Genomic DNA, 22,124 nt, shown 5'->3' on the forward strand with positions numbered 1-22,124 from the left:
TCTTCTGTTCTTTCAATACTATTTGTCTGACATGTAAGGATTTTTTATACTTTTTTCATTTCCCTACAGGCCAGTTAAAATTGGAGGCTAAATAATTCCTTCTCTTTTTTTTTTTTTTTTTTAAATTTTTTCTCTTTCCTATTGGAAAGAGAACACACATAATGAAAGTATTTTGCAAATGGGAGCACTTGTGCCATGCCTCTACCGTTTGCAGTGTTTCTTGGATAACCTGCACATTTCCTGGCACTCACAGTGGTTCAGGAGCTGATCCAGTGGGTCAGGGTTGCAAGAGAGGAAATCTCACTCCCTCCTCCTCCTCTGTTTCCAGCACCAAACCCTGGTGCTGCTCAGTTCCCTCCTTGGGCTGGTTGAGCTCGCTGACCTGACTTGGAGCTATCGATTGACTTTCTCAATAGTTTCATTTTGTGCCATGCTGTGAGCTGGTGCTGCATGGAGAAGGGCAGCCCAACCTCCTAGCTCTTGCCAGCTGGGAACTTTATACTTATTTCAGAATAAAAACTGGATTTTTACATAGAAAATGGATTTTTACATAAAGTAATATTTTCGTTGCAAATTTTTTTTGTAGACATCCTTCCCAATATAAAGAAATTGTGTCTTGCATTGTAACAGCTTGAGAGACTGTTTCGTGTATAACAAAAATAACGAAGTAGATACAATTTTTTCCGTATGAGAACTGAACTTTTAAAATATAGCAGTAGTTCAGTTGTGGTGTTCATTTTTTCCCAGTCACGTTTTAATCTGCTGGGTGCAGTTAAATTCCTACTGATTTAGATAATGAGTGGAAATAGCTATTTTTCAGTAGGTGGGGGATTTTTCACATGTTAACATTTTAATAGAGTAAAGCTTTCTAACTGCTTATGTGCATACGGAAATACTGCTTACAACATCTGACTTTACCTGTATATCAGACAAATTTCAGAGAAGGAACTAATTTAATGGAGGTTTAATTTCATATTTATTTTTAGTTAATTATTTTTAAATCAATGATGTTTCATTTTCAGGAATAACGATATTTTTTCACCCTTTTTGAATGATACTGAAGGTTTGCTTATATTCACATGTCCAGTTTTGCAAAGGTGAATTTTCAGTCATTGTAGAAGATCCCATTAGGATCTGCTGTTTGGCAGAAAGCAAGACCACAGGAATTGCAGCTCTAAACATTACCCTAATCCTCAAATGCACATTATGAGGTAGATAAGTCCTACAGTTCCTGCTCTAGGTGTGGAATGGAAATGCAGAGAAACTAAGGAACATTGAAATTATTTCCAGTGCTCAGGAAGTGTCTTAGGAAGTTATTTCTTGTCAGCTGACCTATGGACAATTTGCAATGGACAGGGGTCCTACTCAGCTCATTGGAGAATGGAGAGGTTTAAACATCTTTGGTCTATTTTGGGATGTCTCAAACTGTAGAATATCAACTTTCCTTCCTCTCAGGTCGCATGTTGTCACGTAGACCTGGTCAAATGGGGATGTCAGTTTTAACTGCAAATCCTAACTGTGCTGTGGAGAAATCAAGCTCTCTCTCCTCTTATTGCAAACCTGCTGTCCAGTTTAGCTACTTGTCTGTGTAAAATGCAGATTCTAAGATGGGTTAAGAGGATTTTGGGTGAAAATTCCCTAAGGGAAAAAAAAAATGGAGGGAATACAATGGTAAGCAAGAGAGCAGTCAGAACATTTGGGAAAAGGTTATGCTTGGAATTTGATCTGCAACAACATTTGACATTTCTCTTCCAAAACTGTAGCCTATAGACTTGGGAGAAATCCTGGTGTCCCCAGAATAGCAGCCCTTAAAGTGTGCTTTGGATATTTGTGGTTGATAATGATGCCTCAGGTTTCAGCTTTTCTATTTCTCACATTCTGTGCTGCTTTAGTGTGTGGGTCTGGGCTTCACATGAGGGCATGGTGAGCTCTGTGCACAGAGCAGGGAGACAAAACAATTCCTGCTCCAGCTGGGCACCAAGGACAAATGATCCCAATCTCAGCCCAAGAGCACAAACAGCGTGGGCTGGAGAGAGAAAAACAAGCAGGATGGGAGTGCAGGGGCTGAGCTGGAATTGGACACTGAACTGCAATGTGCACATGGAGCAGAGCTGATCCCAGGGAGAGACCCCGTGAGCGCTCGTGCATTTTGGGACCATTTGGGTTCATCTTGGCTGCAGCCCTGGCTGGGCTCTTGTGCTGCCCAAGGTGGATCCATGGAGGAGATCCTTGGAAGGAATCCCTGCTTTATTCTGTAGCTCTGTCCAGCCTCTGCTCTGGGGCAGCCTGCACAAGGCATCAGCTTCTGGTGACCATGAAGGGACAGAAGGCATCAGTAAGAGGAAGCACAGTTGATGTGGCCTCTCTTTACCACGTGGTTTGTCCTTATGGGCTTGTAGAGCAAGTTAACACCAGCAGTGTTCCTCAACAACAGGGTGTTACACCTGGATGTGTTCTATCTGCTTTCAAATCAATGGTTTTGCTGCATTTTAATTGTGCTGCAGAAGATTCATGTATGCTCTTGTCTTTGAACAAAATGCTGTTCATTTTGGAATAAAACGCCAGCCCATTTTATTTCAAGTTTATTTCGTTTATGTATCTCTGCCAGACCAGTTTTCAGTGGTATTTTCCTGTAGGATTTACATGTGGGATAGAGAACCAGAAAACCACATCCCAGTAGCAGTTCTAATTCATAATCTTATTAGTGTTTGCTGTTCCATCTCCAGGCTGCTTCGCTCATCAGTTGTGGAATGTGCTGGTATTAGACTGTACTGATTAAAGTTTTATAGGCACCAAATCAGATTAGCCAGCGAGTCACCTGACCAGGCTGGGCTTGCAGTCATGTGAGCCACGCCCTGCTGAGCTCCTGCTGGCAGCTGAAACAAGGTAGTTTGCTTTTGAGATGTTCTTAAGTATCTAACAGCATGGGTCGTGGATTATGGCTGCAAAGAAGATGGCTTCATTTTCCTGATCTTTGAACTAGCTAGAATGGGATAAGTTTGAAAGTGCAGGATCTTCAGGCTATGAGCCAACAACTGGAAAGAATGTTTAATCCTGGAAGCTCTGACACCAAAAGACCTGGTTTTTTTTTTTTCAGTGTGAAAAAGCTTAAAGACTGCTTATTGAGTCAGTCTGTGGCAAATGAAAGAAGTATTTGGATTGTTTAGGACTTGCCAGTTGTATGATATTATATAAAACATAATATCTTATTCAGAAAGCCTCTGGATGTTACCTAAATTCATCCTTGTGGGTATCCTGAGCAACAGGAAAGAAATTTAAACCTGTGTCCCATTTAAACAGCTCTTTCAAAATAGAAATAAATCAAGAGACGTGAGTTAAAGTATGTGCTGAAGACAAGAAATTATTTTAAAAGTTACTTTATGTTTCTGTAATTTCAGAACTGTACAGTATTATATTACTGAAACCTGTAGAATAATAATCTTGAAAGTGAATTGTGAGTTTAATTTAGTGCATCATACAGATTAGTGCTGTATTTAATGGAGATTATTTTCCTTGTATTTCTCATACTTCCTGGTGAGACCCACAAACATGGAAGGAACCTCAGGTTTCTAGTGTGCTGGCCAATGATGTTTTCTGGTTATTGTCTCCCATAGATATTCCAGACAAGAATGCCAGCTTGATTTTTCAGCTCCCACTGACTTTCACAGCACTCTGGCCATCGACAGAGTGGGGCATGGACCAGGGTGTGCTGCAGTAAATAATTCTGCACTGATGTGTATTGCTTGCTCTTCAAAAAATCTGACTGGAATGGTAAACTAATTCGGTCACTGAGGGGCAGACGAAGAAAATTTTGGCCTTTAAGTAGTCAGGAAGTAAAATTGAGATTTTTTCAGTGTGCATTATAAAGTTGGATGTAAGACAAGCAAGCAATGTAGTAAAACTCGTTGTAAAGCCAGATTCACAGCTGTCTACTTAGGGAAATTTAAATTGTTTCAAATTTGAAATAATGTTTTGGTGAAATAATAAAATAAAATAATGAATGTCTGGCCTTTTTTTGTAGCCAGGCTGTATTTTAGCAAATCATCATTATTCTTTATCTCAGTGGATTCAGCTTCCATTTCCTACACTGAGCCTGCCAATTCCATACCAAAAGTTCTTTGTGTGAACCCCATTTCAGGAGCATCTATCTGGGAGCAGGGCTGACATTTTTTCCAATTTCACCCCCCCTTGTACTGAATTGCATTTTGTGTGAGATAATATATGTAAAAGGAATGAAAATGAATCAACATTTAAAACTGTAGATATTGAAACAGATTGAGGGAAGCCAAAATGTTATCAAGGTTCTAGAAATAACAATCCTCTAAGTGGTTACTGCAGAATAACTCAGTGTATTGCAAGTGGGACACACAATATTACTGAAACCTGCAGAACAATAATCTTGAAAATTAATTGTAAGTTTAATTCAGTTGTGGGTGCTGCTGGAAATGTGAGTTTCACTTGTTGTTTCAAAGTTCTGTCTTGGTTTTGTGTGTAAAGAACAGAATGTCTTATTTCATTGCAGTGAGGGGGTAATTAATCTGAAGTTTTAGCCCCAGGGTTTATTAGAATACCTGTGTCTCTTCAGCAGGCATGTTTTCAATATTTCTCTGATTTACAGCTGTGACTGTGTCCCTAGCAGAGGGAGAAAGGTAATGGAGCTTTTTTTTTTTTTTTTTTTGCACCCTGCTCTTATATTTCTGTGAAAACTGTTGTGAGGCTCACACATTCTTGGAGCCTCATGCTCCCACCTTTTCTCGATTGTGCTTCCATTGGTCCAAGAAGTGTGAAGCATTGATCTTGGTGTTCTCATGCTATTGCCAAGCCACAATGATTTTTTCATAGAATTTTTAACATTTCTGGCACAGAACTGAAATTCACAAACATTAAGTTGTAGGAGTATCATTAATTTTCTTAGCATGCACAAAGTGTCTGTGAAAGGAGCTGTACGACAGTCACTGATTTTCCTTTTAGAAAAGCAATGTATTATGGAAGAAAGGGCAAGCCATGTTCCATACTTTTGGAACAAACCAGATGAGCAAATGTAGATGAAATGAAATCTTAGCACTTACTAAAACCCTAAATAGTTTTAAAGAATGCAATTCAGGGAGGCAGTACTAATGAAATTATACTGTGCTTGTTTCTGTACCGCTTTTCTGTTTCACAAGTACTTGTGTCCTCTTTGGGGGGGATGTGTGTGGTAAAATGAACCATGCAGGCTATGCTTGGTGATGTGTTTGGTATCAGTGAGGGTGCAGTTTGTGGGGCTAGAGCGTGCTCAGCACCTCAGCTTAGGATCATTTGCTAAATTGGAGAAAGGCACCTCTACTTATTTGATTCACTAAGTAGTCAGTTTTCACATTTATTATTGTGTCAGCTGTATCTTTTATTTTAAACCATCAAATTAAATAATAGCTTATGCTAGCTTTCTATTTTAGTTCATGCATTTAAAACCTGGAAGTCAGATAAAAAGATAGTTTCAGAATAAATTCAAGTATATTATTTATGAGTGGAGCAACACATTAGCATGGAGTTCACAATAGATCATATCGCTTTTATTCCATCTTACAAGCTTAGCAGCACAAACAGAATAATCAACATATTATTTGGCTGTCATCTGCTGAACAGAAAGCAGAGATCACAAGGAGGTTTTCCCTAGCTGCAGTGATGGCCTTTTTGTTCCAAGCCCCCATCTGGGAGGGCCATGGTGTGTTATCATATGGAACGCGGGGTTTGCTGTAATCTGCTTAGCTGCACTGCAGTTTGAATCTTTATTCCATGTTTGTGTAATTTATAATTTTAATGAGACCGTGGCTCTTGTGGGCTTTGAAATATATTAAAAGCTCTTTTGTGCATATGCTTTTGTTCTTGCTTAATAGGCTCAGTGTATTTAAAACTGATGAATTTTTATTCATGGATTTGGATGTCTGGGGATTAACTTAGACTGAATATCATTGCACTCATCTATTGATGTTTGGAACTTTTTTATACTTGTATCTCTAAGTGGAGAAGACCTTACAGAACTTGTGTTTTACACGTAAAACAGCTCAGAAATAACTATTAAATTTTATTGAGCAATGAGCAGAAATACTGATTATAGTTATTGTTTTACTTCATAAACTCTCCTGAAGTACCGTTTTGCTCTGAAAACAAGTCCTTGAGTCCATGTACATGTGTGTATTTAGAACATTGTAACTAAAAAGCAGTTTGGGAAAGTGGTCAATATTTTTGCAGAATAACAGCAGTGATAAGCACTTGATTTACATTTTTCTTCTATTCAGGTAACTTGAAAATGTAAATATTGAGGACTCTCTTGTTTGACTGTGTTGCCTTTCTCCTGTTTTAACACATTTTTTTAATGCAGAGTGTGCATAAGCTATTTCATTAGAAGGTGATGCTCATAACTGGGGAGTATTGATAAACATGCAGAAGGATTCTTCACTGCTATTTTCTGACAGTGCTAAAATTGATCTTGTTTTTTGCTTTTGTATTTTTCATATGTTTAATGGTTTGTTTATTTGTTTGATTTGCTATTTGTGTAAAGACTTGATACTTTGTGACTTCTGTCTTTTAAACTACTGTGGAGCACTCTTCAATGATGGCATTCTCTCTGAGACCAACGCTGATAATAAGATGGAGACAACTGTGTTTTTTCTAAATAGTCTTGCTGATGGTGTGCTGAAATGTGAAGGGGGTTTAGGTTTTTGTTTGTGGTGTTTTTGTTGGATTTGCTGTTTTTTTACCAGCAAACCATCCTCTTTGTAATGACAGAATATTTTAAGTAAACAGCCTTTTTAGTTCTCAGTGCACAGGGGAGTTATTTATCCCTCTTCCCTTCACTGCTTTGAGTAGTATTTCCAAAATCGTATTTCCACAAGCTGTGTCAGCTGGGAAGTGCAGAGGACATGTGAGCCGTGGGCAACTTCATGTTCTGTAGGGTTGTAGATTTTTAGTGCCTGATGTGAGAATTAGGCTTGTAACTCTTTGTCTTACTAAATTGAAATGAATTTTCAGTGTTGATGTGTCTGTGTCTGAAGGAAGTGAATGTATTGAAATTGAAGATAAACACGTGTTGTTATTTGACCATTGTGACATAGGCACAGCCCGTTTTTCTCAGTTACCAGGAACGTGACTATGGTGTCTGCCAGACCTTTGGTGTTTGTCCTGACTTTGACCTTGTTGCAGAAGACTGTAAAGTGAATATTTTGGCATCCCTCAGAGGCCCATGTATGACCATGTCTTTGCTCAGCTGTCTGGATTTCGCTGTTCAGCAAAGAGGAGTGAATGGAGCTGCGGAGGAGGACAAGCTTTGGAATGCATCTGGCCATTAAAACAGCGTTTTATTCAGGGTTGTGCAAGTGTTAGGAGCTGCTTCCCAAAGGTAAATAGAACCAGTGAGAACTACCTGAAATCTGTGTTGGGAAATTGCTCATTCTTGTCGGTAGTCTCTGGTTATTTAACACCAGCCAATTGTGTTATGTTTACAGGATTAAACTCCTTGTCAGCTTGACATCAGCAGCTGAAGGAGCTCTTGTTGGAGACAAACTGCCAGTGCCTAGTAGAGATAATGTGTAAAAAAGCAATCTCTTCCAGAATATCACCAAGCTTGCTCACATTTGCCAGACCAAGTCCAGTGTTTCTCCCAGAGTAAAGCAACAGCTGGAAATAAAAAGCAATTCTTCTGATCTCCATCACAGAGGGACCTTTTGAAAATTGTTCTTTATTTTGCTTTAGATATTCAGAATACTCAGATTGAAATTAGAATATTTAAAGCATTTTGTATATTTGTATATATATTTAAAGCATATTGTGTATCTAATATGGGAAGTGTCCAAAAAGAAGTTACACACCCTTCGCTCTTCTACACGTGTGACATCAGTTTCATGCAGAAGTTTTAAAATAATAGTTTAATATAAATAACAGCTCAAACATAAATATTTAACTGGCCTAGTCAGCGTGCAGTTTTTTCTTTGGTTTGGGTTTTTGGATTGTTTTTTAAAGTAATCTCAGGGTAATTCTATGGGAAAGAGATGGTGCAAGTTATGTGTAGAGAAAGGTGTCTGGTTAGAAGTAGAGAATGTTAGAAGAGTTTCTGTTATGGAAGGAAAAACTGATAATCTCTCACTACGAATTCCATGAAATTCCAGAATTGGGAAACATTATATAAAGCAAATGTGACCAGAAATGTCTTATGAAAGTGAAAAATCTATTTAGTGCCAAATGCAGTGATTTGTTTAGTCACACCTTCAGTGCCTGCAACTTTGATTTTCCTGTATTTAAAAATTTCTGTATTTAAAAATTCCTGGTTTTCTGGAAATGATAAATCTGCTCATTGATTTTCTAATTTTATTATGTACACAATGATTGTAATCCAAGATTACAGCAAACAAGATGTTAATTTCTAGACAACCTCTGTACATTTCCCTCAGAGTGCGAGCTCTACAGAAGCAAGGAGTACAAAGAGAATACCATTTGTGCTATCCTCACAGGAGCTGTCAATAAAAGATGTAATAGGGGATTTAGGAATCTGGAAATGGCCAACTAATTTATGTGAATCTATTTTATTTCAGCTAGAAAGCCCAAGCTCTGTTTCGTCTGCACTGCATATTGCAGAGCACAGGCTGTCTATAGAAAACCAGGCGGCTGCATATGGATAGTCCCTTGATATCATTCACTTGCTGTGTAATCTTATTATGCAAAGTTCTAATCTTCACCTAGAATGAATGCCTCTGGGTCAGAATATAGTCATATCAGGGTTTTTGAGGTCATGTTTTGTGATCCTTAGCTTATTCTTCTAAGTAGAGCTGGGATTTAAAGAGTATTCCCCAGACACTAGCAGAGATAGACGGCAAAACCTGCTGCCTTTTTGGAAGACAAGACCAACATGAGGTCCCTGGTAGGATTAAACTTGATTTGTAGCTGTAGGATTTTTTAACAGATGTATTATTGGACAGGGAATAGGGGGCCACCAGCACAGCGAAATTGGATCACAATTGGCATTCTCAGGGAGTCCGCTGGCTGCTAAAACAGCAGCTGCATGTGGATTTGACTTCTTTCAGGTGAAGCGACTTCCAGTCATTTGGAAAGGATGGGATGAAAAGGAACCTTGGTGATAATTTTGATGTCTGCAAGATTTAGTACCAATGTAATGGGATTATCGGTAACACCTTCGCTGCAGAAAAAGCCACCTGGCGCTATAACTGGCAGCAACTGAGAACTAATCCTTTCCCATCTCTTGGATGTCATTCATGAGGCTCAAAGTGATTTCTACCCTGCTAGCTGTGATTAATTTTATAAACAAACAAACAAAAACCGAGTGATGAAAGCACAGGCTGTGGAAGGAAAAGGGAACAGAAGATACTAGTAATTACATTTTACATTTTATTTGCTGTGTATTTTACAACTTTACAGTTGTGGTAAGATAATGAGATTGTGTTCTCTGTGATAAATATGGATGTGTGACCTTTTTTAACCAATGTTGATTTCAGTAGAAATTTTTCAGCTACCTGCTGTATGATAGTAGGTAGTACCTGGAAGTAATTACAACAGGTTTTAGGCCATTAGTTCTGCAATAAGGATGTTTATAGTACAGAGCCATTCAGTTTTCAAGGGGCCTGTGACTTAAATAATTTGTTTTATTGTGCTTAATGGTCTTATGTTTGATCTGGTGGAGGTGCCTGCTGATGGTAGTTTGTATTAAAATTGTCAGGTGGAAAACTGTTCAGCTGTTTACTTTCTTGTGATCAACAGTATGGCATTGTTTCAAAAATGTAATGATACGAAGTTTTCAGAGGAAACAATTCTATTTCAACAATTATACTTTTTAACAATTATATTTTAATGATGCTGAAGTTAATTATTTCTGTGTGGTTTTGTTTTTTTTTTTTTTTTTTTAATAAACTAATTTGGTCTGGTTTTTTTTTATTGGACTTGCTACAACCAGTTATTTAACTAGAAGTTATTACTTAAAATGACATGGAAACTTTTAAGATTTTAGTTCTTTGGAATGAATATTAGATGTCTAAAGATGAGCCTTAACATTTAAAACACCCTCCCATCCTCAGGAGGTACCTTGCCAGGTCAGACTGTATAATCCAGATATATATGTGTCTTCATTTGAAATTACTTTCTTGAGTAGCACTCAAAAGCTTTTGTGTAAAGCTAAGAATTATTTGATCATTATCATAAAATCTGATAAGCTTGAGCATTTAAAAAAAATCCTTATTACTAAATTTGTAAGAAGAGGTTGGTTAAATCTATGTCTTGGGAGTTAAGAATTTATTTTAAGGAAACTGGGAACAAAATTTGAGAGCTCTTCACTCATGGTCTGTCCTTGTGGTTAGGTTTTTTTTCCATGGCAGCTCTGGTAGCAAGCAAAGCTCACTCTGAGTCCTGGGTTTCCCTGAGTAGCTCCCAAATCTACACACTAGCATCCCAGGGAAATGTGTCCAGGGTAGCTATCCTTGTTTGTGTCACCCAAAGCCCAAAAGGAAATGGCTTGCAATCACTTTGAAACTTGTTTTCTGACATGTATAGCAGTTGTTTGGCGTTTCATAATAGAAATATTTTAGTTACAACTTGATAGCTGTTGACATGGGAGGCTTGCACGTTCTCTCGATGTTGTTACTGTTTATTTGTCCCAGTTTGATCTGTGGACTCTGGGTATTGTAATGCATTATTTGTAAATGCCTTTTTACCTGCAGTACCCACAGGTGCCTAAATTCTCTACTATCTTAATATGTTAATATAAGGTTTCTGAATAGCATGGAGAAAAATAGAGGATGCTTCTGCACTATTATTCTTTCTCCCTGAAAGTGAATCAATATGAGGCTCCTTCCTAGCAAGTGCTGTTAAGAAGGATTGATGACGGACTTCTCTCAAAACGTAGTTGTGCATTCACCTACTTCTGCAACTCAGATTCATCTGCTGTGCCTCCACCTTCCTTTTGTGACCTGTGTCACAGTTCTGGGCTCTCAGTGTGTCTGACCTGAGTAAGGCATTGGTTGGGGCACTGAATTGAGAGGAGCCAACCACTTCTGTGCCTCACCAGAATGGATTCTGCTGAAAGTGCATTCCCCCTTCCGGGGGAGCTGTTCCAGTTCCTGCAGTGTCCTGCAGCGTGCTGGGTGCTGCATCTCCCTGACACAATTCTGTTTGCCACTGTATTTCAGGACATTACTGTGAAAATGGTCAGACAGTGAATGATGAATCACAGCTTGGTTTAAGTTGTTTTAGTCCAGAGAAGTTTGTGTAGATAAAAAAAGTATGGTCTCTTTTGGAACAAGGAAATTAACTTGTTAGAGAGTGTTTACTCCCAATAATGTTGTCTTTTGAATGTAGTCAGGCAGAACTCCCACTAAATTCTAGTCAGAGTTGTGACAATAAAGCTGTGCACTTTAAAATTCCTGTCTTTAATTTGTGAAATGTAGAAGAAGATTATTTCATTTTGAAGTGGGCATGTTTACACAGCGTTTTTCCTTTTTTTTTTCTTTTCAACATACTGTATTTGCTCAGCAAACTCTAGTGACCCATCTTAGTAAAAGAGGGAAATCTTGCAGTGGTTTTAGTTATGAGAAGGCAACACTGAGTTTAAGGGGAGCAGCTATTTTGCAGAATGTAGACTTTTTTGCTTCAGTTACTTTGTTAGATCTGTTTTCCACTTCCTTAAGTGTAACCACCAAATTGTGATAAGGAAACATTTTATTTAGATTAGCATTGCAGGAATTGGATCTTCTAATCAGAGTTGGACTTGAATATTTGGGGAGGGGGGTCAGGAAATGTTTACAGCTGCAGAAGTTATAGCACTGTGCTGCAGTGAGAACAGAAAAACCTGATGCCTTATTTCTCTATGCACCTCTTCAGGTCTGTCTGATTATTTGTTAGTATCATTACACTGTTGGGTGTTTTTAATCTTGTCCACCTGCTACACACAAAAGATGGGTTTGTAAATGTTGGATTGCTTGCTCTCCAATGAATGATCCTCTTCTGTTTTGCTGTAGAGCCAGCTGGGCACCATCGCACTGTAGGATGCTTCGCAATGCCCTAGGAAAAACCTTCCGATTTCTGGGGTACACGGTGCAATATGGCTGCATAGCACACTGTGCCTTTGAGTACCTTGGAGGAATTGTTGTGGTAACTCTTCATTTTCATGACATTTAAAAGGAGATCAAACTGTAATAATTTTTCTATGTGACGATGCGATGTCAATATTTCAGGTTTCTTAATTTTCTTTGAAGCATTTAACACAATTTATGGGAAGCAGGTCCGGCCTTTGTGAAAGTTCTTTGTGCTTTAGTCATTCACATTTTCTGATGTGTTATTGCTTGAGGCATCACTGAAGTAAATGGGAAACTGATTAAGCCTTTTGCACAGAGTCCATCCTTTAAAAAAATCACTGGAGTCAGTGACAGGAAATGCCTTTGTTTCACACTCTGGCCAAGTTTCTGAGTGTTTTATGCTCCTGCCCCTCCTCCCCAGGTCCTTAACCTTGCAGATACTGCTGTTGGGCATGGGGGAGTTTGGCTGTGAGCTGCTCTTGCAGCTTCTGTGATGATTCTGTGTCACAGAGCAGAGAAAGGGGTAAGCTGGTAGGGCTTTGAGCACTGCTCCTAAAAATTTCCTGGAGATGCAGTGCTGAAAGGAGTGCATAAGAGCCTGTAGCACCTGATGCAGTTCAGGACCAATCCCAAGGAAATATGGAGCTGTAGCAGTTAGAGATGCTCTGTAGGCTCCCCTCAGCTATTAAATGCATCACACATTCCTTGCAGGAGCTCAGTTTTAGTTCTCTACATTCCACCTTTTCTAATTTATTACCATATCATTTGACTATAAGTTTATCTTAGGTAGAAGTGGTTTGAAATAGTAATTTTTTTCTCCTTTCTTTTTCATTTGCAGTGTTCTGGACCTTCCATGGAACCAACCATTCAGAACTCTGATGTTGTCTTTTCAGAGAACCTCAGCCGCCACTTTTACTGCATTCGAAAGTACGCTGCTCTCTTGAGAGCACATCTGGCATTCCCTTTGCCAGGGCTTGTCAATAATCACATTCTGCCCTTTATTTTTAGTGTACTTTTCTGCTTCTAACTTGTAATTTTTCATTGTGTCTAAAGGATCTTAAAATTACCAGCACAAACAGCCCAATGAACAACTTGTCAAAATTCAGTTTGGGTTTAGTCTGTTGTCGCTATCACACCTTTGTCCAAATAATAGAAAAAAATCCTTTTTTTCCTCCCCCTGAATGATTCTACTGAGTGAATGTAACTTCTCTAAGCAGTTTGGTCTTGAAAACCAGCTATGGGCATTACTGGTCTCAGGTTGTAGTCTTAAATGTTACACAAATGATCTCAATAACAGTTTTAAAACTCTGTGAAATTACACCTGAGTAAAACTGAAGAAGCCAAAATTGTACGCAAGAATTTTCAGCACAATGGACTGTCTTTAATATGTGTGAATATTTTTGGAGTAGATACATGGATGCTCATGTACTTAGCGAAATAGTTTGTAATTAGAATTCTTCTGTTTGTTTTTGTTTTTTTCCTCTCAGAGGAGATATTGTAATTGTGAAAAGCCCAAATGACCCCAAATCAAATATCTGTAAAAGAGTAATTGGCTTGGAAGGGGATAAAGTCTGCACAAGCAACCCTTCAGATTTCCTTAAGAGTCACAGCTATGTAAGTATTAGAGTTTCTTCCTATGTAAATTAATGATTACTTAAGTAGCCCTGATTGTCTGTAAAGGTTTTGCAATATTTGAGGATCGTAATAAATAATAAATTATGACATGAATAAATAATTATTATTGAATATGTACAGTAACAAGTTGTATTTTTAGACTGTGTATGCCAGGCTGTCTTTTTCTGCCTTTTGTTTCTGTAGGAACTGTAGACAGATAATATTTCTGCTGTGCCTTTTGGAAGAATACTCTGAAATTCTCTGTATAAAGTGCAAAAGACAGATGCAGGTGCTTGGTGTTCAGGCAAAACTGTTCCTGTATTTTAAACGCTAAGAAGTGAATATTTGACTCTTCAATAGCTTTGCAGATTTTCCTTACAAAATTATACTTTAGTGTAGCTCTATTTCAATGTAGCAATATTTTCATGTTCCTCAGTATGGTAACTCGGCCAAAATGTCAGGTGATGCAATCAAAAGGGAAAATCAGTCTCAATGTTCATTTGTCCTTATGCAGATAGACTTCACAGGAGTTTGGGAAGATCAGTGACAAAATGTTTTTAGCAACTACTTTTTAGGCTATCATGAGAAAAATCCTCAGGAATGATGATCACAGAAAAATGTAGGTTTTCTCTTGTCCCAGCAGTGCGTTTAACTGGTACCTGTATTCAGCACTTGTGGAACCATCAGCTATTCCCAGGTGTTCTGAATCTTAAAACAAAGCTGTGATTTTGCCCTTTCATATCCACTCCATCCTCAGAATAAGAAGAATGGGCATGTGGGCAAAGCCCTGTGCTGAGAAGGTGGAGAATTTTATGGAACAGTCCTTACAGGCAGCTACAGTGTGTGACACAGAAATCCTGTAAGAATTTGGCTTCCATAAAGGCAGCCACCTTCACCAGGGAGCCTCCAGCTACCATTGCTTCATTTGTATTGAGCAGCTGAAGTGGAGTTTGTCTTTACTTAAAGCAAAAATTCTTGTTTAGCACCAGGAAGTAAGCACATGAGTTATACCCTGCTCTGTGGGTTTGGATTTGTTCTTTCACTCCAGTGTTGAGGCGAGACACCTTGGGCACCTGCCTCTAATCCGCACTTCTGCTGTAATGCCAGTGCCACTGAGCTGCTGTTTTTATACTTTGCTCACTTGTGAGCATACAGAAGGAGCTCATTCTCTGTTGCATTTTGAAGGGGAGGACAAAACATTTAGTTTTTCCACAAATCATTTTGTGTTAACCATTTAACCAAGGAAAAACCTACCAAAACTCCCAAAGAACATAAACCCACCTTTCTCACCAAGTTAAAGGAATCCTCTAGCTCTGGTGGAGCTCATAATTGTGATGGAATGCACATTTCCCAGAGGAGAACAACCTGAATTCTGTGTACACTGACAGAAGACACAAACTGAATTTCTCTGAGCATCTTTTTCCTCACTTGTCTTAATCTTGAGAAGGAAGTTCAGGAAAGATTTGTACTTAAAACAGGATGTCAGCTTTTCTGGAAACACTGAAGTGACCAAGTGAATTTTCAGCAGAACAATTTCTGCCCTAGTGCAGGATTTCTTGTCTCCAATTCTAATCCAAAACATGAGGAGAAATAGCAGATGGGGAATGCAGAGTACCTTTCCTGTTTTCATAAAGGCTAAGGAAATACAGAGAGGTGACAAGCTTTTTTAATTTTTACACCATAAGTTGTATCTAGGAGGAGAAGTTATCTAAATGGAAGTGCTCTTGTGCCTGATACCTGTTTTCCTGCTACCTTTAGTGCTTGGTAAAGAGGTAGGTCCTTCCATCTGTTCAGGAGACACTTCCTTTACAGAAGAGTAAATTCTCAGTGTGGATATCTGTACTTTATGTTCATAACTGAGGCTGGATTACTCACTAAGTAAATTGTTGGGGAGGGGAAACGTGATATGTATTTATGTTTAGGCAATTGCCTCATCAAATTCCTTCTTTTAGTGAATCACTGCTATGCACTTTTAGCTCAAACACAGAATTCCTCACAGCAAATAATGGCAGCAGATGTACAGAGAACTGGCTGCTTTGTTGATACTTGCCTGAGGTGGGTTTTTGAAAAAAAAGATTGTCCAAGCTGAGGAAAGGCCTGGCTGTGGTTCCAAACGGCCAGGAGTACTGCTGGGGGGGTTCTGTCTGCCAGGGAAGGTGCCACTCCTGATGCAGGCAAAGCCTGGAAAGTGTAATGAGTTCTGCACTTTATATTTGGCTATTAACTGCCTTTTTTCAAACAGGAAATCTGAATGTGGGTGAATGCTGTGACTCCAAAGTGTGTAAGGTCAGAGCAGTCTTTGTTTTTATTATAGCAAACTGCTCAGCTTTCCTTGAGGGCTTGTCTCCTATTTTGAGAAGTTTCTGTTGTGTCTGCAGACTTACACAGTAAATGGGAATATCAGATGCCAGCAATATTGCCGAATTAGGCAGCTCAGACCCCTGCTTCAGTCTGTGCTGCTGGTTGCTAACTAGTGGATAGGTTTTCTGAGCTAGCCAGTTCCTGGAGATGGCAGAGTAATGGCCATACAATGTACTTCATGCAGCTGAGGGGGAAATGACCTGTAAGCACTGCTTTAGATTTGCCCTAAAAGGAGAATGCTTTGAGCCATGTTAGTAGGAATTGTGCTTAGTCTGTATTGACTGTGTCATTGGTAGTGTTGGCATATTTTACAGCATTAAAGTTTGGGATTTTTGTGCTTAGAAGCATTGTCACACACAATTCTTACCCTGAAGCCTAAGAGAATGCTAAAATCAGATCCTACCTGAGGTGCTGGTTCATTCGTGATTATACTTCTCAGGATGCCTTTGTATGTAGGTAGGAGAATGGAGAACTCTGTTTACAATTTGTTCTCTGTAAAATTACACAGATGAGATACATTATTGCTGCAAACAACCAAGGAGATACCTGTAGATTAAAAAAAAATCCAAACACAACAAACCAACCTTCCAAGCTATAATGAAAAGAAACAAACAAAAAAACCCCCCATACACAGGATGAATAACTTGTTCTGAAAAGAAGCATTTCAGCTGAGTAGAAATGCACAGTAGCAGTGGCAGTTAAAATACTCTTGCTGCTCTATTTAACTGAAGGAATACATCATAAGAGGAAATTATTTTTGTCAGAGTGCATTAAAGCTAAAGCTGTATCAAAAACCTGTCTTTGATGGAGTTGGATTACAGGCTGATGGAACTAATGCCACATATAAAACTGAGTGGTATAAATTAGGCATGTGCTGAAATTACAATTTAAGTACATACGATTGGAGTTTATCTGTAGAACAATAATTAGGGAAGTCTTCCTATTTACATGAAAGTATAATGAAATCCCTTTTTTGAATAAGCTGCTATAGTATTACAAAGTTAGGAAAAGGTAGTTTTCCCTTTTTTTGATATCTGATATGGAATGTGAGCATTAGGCTGGCAGTTTTGCAGGGTTCTTTTTTGATTTTGTGCTAAATGTACATTTGTAAGTAGGAACAAGTGTATTTGCTGTAATAAACATTTAAGAATGCATAATGTGTTTTTTCTGTATCAGAGGCAATGTGGTATGAACCCAGAAGTTAAAAAGGTAAACAACTAATGTTATATTCAGAAATAGTTTCACTTATTAAGGGATATCCTATTTTATTCATTTAACTATATAGGGATTAAGGAGGATTAATAAGGAAATTAATCACAACCCCTGAAATGGTCCTTGTAAAAAAACCAGAACAGCAGAGAGGTTATTTTTCATATTTAGGCTTTTATTTCCTGTTTTAAAATGTCTTAATACAGGTTTATAATTCAGATTGAGTATCTTATTGCTGTATTTGAATTTGCTTTAATGCCATTTAATTTAGCTTTAATTTCTTTACCTACCATATGTTCTTGTGCTGCAGGCCCTATTTACAGTGTGAAAAAGTGAGGGCTAAACCATCAGAATCAAACAGCTTGTGTGTCGTAAACCACCAATATGCTGAGCCTTTGAGGCACTTAAACAAAAGTAGTCCCTAATAATGTCACTTAATAGAGGCAGAGTCTGTAAATAAGGAACTGCCTCGTGCAAGGCCCGGTGATAAAAAGCTGAGATACAAATCCATATCTCAGCAACACCGTGCCGGTGATCAATCAGCTCCCACTAATGCTGCCAGCCTGGCTGCTGGGGCAGTGTTTGCCTTGTGCTGCAGCACAATGAGCCTTGCCACGGAGATGGCATCTCCTCATCCTGTGGGAGCTCCAGAGCCAGCAGAATTCCCAAGATAATGCACCTCGCTGTGTTTGCACAGTGCTGTTAACTCTTCAGCAGCTCTTGGCTAATGCAGGAAGAATATGACGTGGGTAACATAATGTCAAGGCAAACCACACAGAATTGTAATCACAGGGCTTGAATGCGCCCTGCAAGACACTGAAAAGTGGTTTGATATTTCAGAGCACTCAGTACTCTTGGATAGTCATTTTAAGGTATCCTAAATAGCAATTAAAAATAAACTTAATTAAAACACCACTTCTTTTCCCTTTGCTCTAAGCATCGTAATGTTTCCACTCATGGTTTAGTAGTTCACTGAGTAAGTTTCAGTAGTTGCTGATATGGAAAATGAGTAAGGTATTTTCTTGCTCCTCCTTAGATCTAAGTGTTCTAGAGGCTTGAGAGAAAGTCATGCCATAATTCTAACCAGCAGCTGTGCTGAGTGTCTGTGGGAGAGGAGAGCTAATTTGGCATATTTGTTGGTTTGCAGATGGCTCTATATGCCAGTACAGAGAATTCATGACTCATGCTTACCTTGACTTTTCTGAGAAGTCGTTTTAAATCAAAATTCTGATTTGTCAAAACTAAATTGTTCACAGGCAAAGAAACACAAAGGATTTTATCAGTCTAATTCCCAATATTTCTAGGATTTCTTCTGTTCAAGTGGCTTGGTCTTTATGCCTTTGCAGTTTCAGGAGCACAGAAGTAGCCACATCTTATGATTCTGTTTCTCCTCTGCTCACAGTTCAGTAATAACTTCTGGGAAGCTGCTCAGGATGATGAAACCAACTACTTGGGACTCTACTAAAGCTTTTGAGCACAGGTTTTAGTCTGAGTGTGTCAGCTGTGCAGGAGAGATTCAGGTCCCTCCTGAGGGAGCTGGCAGACAGGATTCCTTAGCCCTGATGGTATTATTTATCAGCCCCTGCTCTCCCAGGCTGAACTGCAGATCTGTGAGCACAGGGCTCACCAGTGGTGTTGATGGGTTCAGTGCTAGAACCAGGAAGTTCCAGCTGGGTCTGCACCCACAGGGTTTTGTCTTCTCAGACTTACACTTTTGGGTGACCCTGTTACATCACCTGTTATCTGGAGAAGAAAATCAAACCCTTCTTAATTATTGCTGTCACAAAGGTCTCTGCAAACTGTTTAGTAATCTTTGATGGATTTGTAATCAATATTTTCTTCAAAAATCTAAGACTAGTAAGAGTCTGGACTGATAAATAACAGGCATCATCTGAATTTTTGTTCAGGAGTTTCTAAATGCAGCTAGGAGATTTGGGCCTGAAAGTTTTGGCCTAAAAACACAAACCAGTTAGTTTTAATTTTAACTGATAATAGTTTTAGAAAAGGAAAGATGGCTCATAATTTAAATTTAGCGTTGCAGCTAGAGATTTTAGAAATCAGATATAGCTTTTCCAGCTGATAGACATCTGTGTATTTAACAATATGATCTAGATCTCAGCATTAAATATTTACGGTAGTAAACAATGCATGCAAGTGTTTGAATTATTTAACATACTTGAAAACTTTTGGAACAGATAGAAATGGTACTGAGACAATCAGATATTTTTCTCACTTGATTCCATCGACATCTCTGATGTGAAAAGCTCTCCTATTAACCTGTGAGTGTAGTGATCAAACCTTTTAAGTTCCATGTAGTCAAGCTCAGGACAGCAGTAGTTACTCCTACATAACACAAAGTTTAGAAGGAGCAGCAATGATGAAACCCCAACCACTGAAAGAACCAATGAATGCTCTGACAAGTCGCTGTAACAGCTTACCCACATTTTTGTAACAGAACAACACCCAACTGCTGGGCTTGCATGGTAGAGAAAAATGTCTTAAAATGTCTTAAAATTCAAGCCTAAGTTAATATTCCTTAGTTCCCCTGTGGTGTGTGAGTTAACACTGCAGGTTATGTGATTTTAATATTGGTTAATATTTCATTTCAAACCTTAGGCAAGTCTTCATATCTTACCTTTTTATAAATCTTCTATTAAAATTACAAATGTCATCATAGAGAGAATGAATTCATAATATAAATATGTAATCACAATGAATTTGATTTCTGTATAAAAACACATTAGTGTTTCACTGTCATCAACAACCTGGACCAACATCATAATGTCTTCTTTTTAATATGTGCATTTAAACAAACTGGGTCAAGTACATTATGTCTTATTCATAAGCAGTTTAAACTGTTCAGCAAGTAGAGGGGAAAATGCTAAACTCTTTGGAAGTACCTATAAATTTAAGTTAATTTATAAATTCATAAATTTATAAATTTAAGGTAAATTCATTCTGTTTTATTAAGAAATACTAAATTCCAGGTAATTCAGCCTTTTAAGGATACACAGAAAATATTTAACATCTGCTATACTGTTTAAGTTCCAGTGTGGTTGCTACCATTTCATAGCTTTTTCAGCACAAAAAAGTAAATACAAATGCTTACCTTGATTCTGAAAATATTGAGCTAATTAATGTGGTTGGGTTTTGTACAGATGACAGCCTTAATATGAACAACATTTATGATAAACCTACAGAAACAGTGCCTGGAGCAACTGATCATTAAAAAAAGTATTTGTTAAGCATTACTCAGTCTTGGTTCTGAATTAATAAATAAAGGATTAAGGAGTAGTTATGTGAGACTTTAAGTACAGAGTGATAAAACAAACTCCTGCATTTCTATGGTGTATATTTTATCCTAACTAGATGCAATTTACTTAAATAAGGCAATTTAATCAGTATTTAGTACATTTGTCATTTGATATTGTAGAATCTTTCATCATATTTCACTTTAATCAAGAAAGGTAACACCTGTGGTTTATTCACAAAAGCTCCTTTTGTTAAATGAACACCCGCAGGCCATGAAGCAATTACATTTGTTGCTTGTACCAAAGTGGGAGGCACTTAAATAGACCTTAGTAGGGATAGATGAGAACTTGCAGACTTTATTCTTTTGTCCAGCACTGAGATTAGTTCTTATCATAGCTCAAGAAGGAAGCCTCTGAACTGAAAAGATGGGAATTATTTAAAGTTCTTCTTAAGTTGGAAACTTTGATATTGCTGGAGGTGATGTGAATACCTGTGACCTTACAAAAGTTCAAACGTCTACTCCCAGCTGATTGTATGTGCTGATGTTTTTGGAGATTGCAAGACATTCATGTTTGTAAGTGCCCTAAAATCACTAGCAAAAGCTCTCTCGAAACAAAAACCCCAAACCACAGAAGCCTGTTTTCAGTTACCTGGGTTTGGGGGTATTTTTGAGGCAGATAATTTACTTCTGTTGGCTTTATTTGCAATACATGAGTTTCCTAATATTTTAGTTAATGCAGCACAGGGTTCTTATCTCTTGGGTTTGAAGATAATTGAATAATCAACTAAAAAAGTTTGGCATCATGCAAAGAGACCAAAATAATATAATTATTTGATGATTCCCCCCCTTTAAGTAAATGAATATTTTATGCTGGTGAGTATGCATCAAATGCCTGCCCTGTACTTCAGTTCTGCCACTGCGTAAACTCCAACAGCTCTGCAAATTTTGCCAGTTTGATGCAGTGGAAGATGTTTATTTGGGGTGAAAGAGAATGAACTTTTGCTTCCAGCTCAGTTGTTCCCAAGGATAGTCTTGTTCTTCTGATCTAGAGCTTGGAGAGAGAGCAGAGGGAGCAGGGTTGTGTCTGATGGTGTCTTTCATTGTCACACTTTGAAGCAGCACCGCAGATAACCGGTTCTGCCTGAGAACAAGGGAGGTAAATCCTCGGATAATCTGCACAGAGCAGGGCCACAGGGGCTGCCGAGGCAGAGGGAGGTGCCTGCAGACAGTCAGAGGCAGCATTTCACAGCAGCCTGCACTGCTCAGGAGTTGCTGGTTCTGCAGAGTCCCACTCCCACTATTGTATGTTCTGTGAAAATTCAGCTGCTGGGCGTGTGAGACTTTCCCATCTTTAGTTCTGGCCTGTGTGCAGGGAGATCAGAGATGCTGCCCAGCCCAGGGCATGCTTTTACCCCTCATCAGTGTGGGTTTGCAGTCACTGGCCCTCTGTGTAGAGGGAACTGTGATTTCAGTGGCACTTCTTGGGTGCAGTTAACTTTCTCTAAGAGGTCCACTGCCTGTAGATTCCAAAATGCGACCCTGTGAGCTGTCACACAAGTGGCTTTCCTGATGCCTTGGGGTTTTTGGCAGCAGCAGCCCATTGCTGTGCAATTAATACATTCTTACTAAAAATA

At 38.6% G+C, this 22,124-nt stretch overlaps 1 protein-coding gene across 3 annotated transcripts in view; it reads left to right on the forward strand.

The window, feature by feature from the left end:
• Positions 1–22,124, forward strand: part of IMMP1L (inner mitochondrial membrane peptidase subunit 1) — a 33,741-nt gene that overhangs the window by 3,612 nt on the left and 8,005 nt on the right. For 2 of the 3 annotated variants that reach the window (XM_041423286.1, XM_041423288.1), the window contains exons 2-4: positions 11,997–12,129; positions 12,892–12,980; positions 13,541–13,667. In XM_041423286.1, the coding sequence (XP_041279220.1) occupies positions 12,025–12,129; positions 12,892–12,980; positions 13,541–13,667 (321 nt within the window). In that variant the 5' untranslated portion in view covers positions 11,997–12,024. Of the gene's footprint in view, positions 1–7,246; positions 7,379–11,996; positions 12,130–12,891; positions 12,981–13,540; positions 13,668–22,124 lie in introns of all 3 variants that reach the window. The other variant, XM_041423289.1, reaches the window with a different exon arrangement.

This window comes from Onychostruthus taczanowskii, unplaced genomic scaffold (assembly GCF_017590055.1).
Source record: "Onychostruthus taczanowskii isolate IOZ18803 unplaced genomic scaffold, ASM1759005v1 scaffold76, whole genome shotgun sequence".
Lineage (NCBI taxonomy): Eukaryota > Metazoa > Chordata > Aves > Passeriformes > Passeridae > Onychostruthus > Onychostruthus taczanowskii.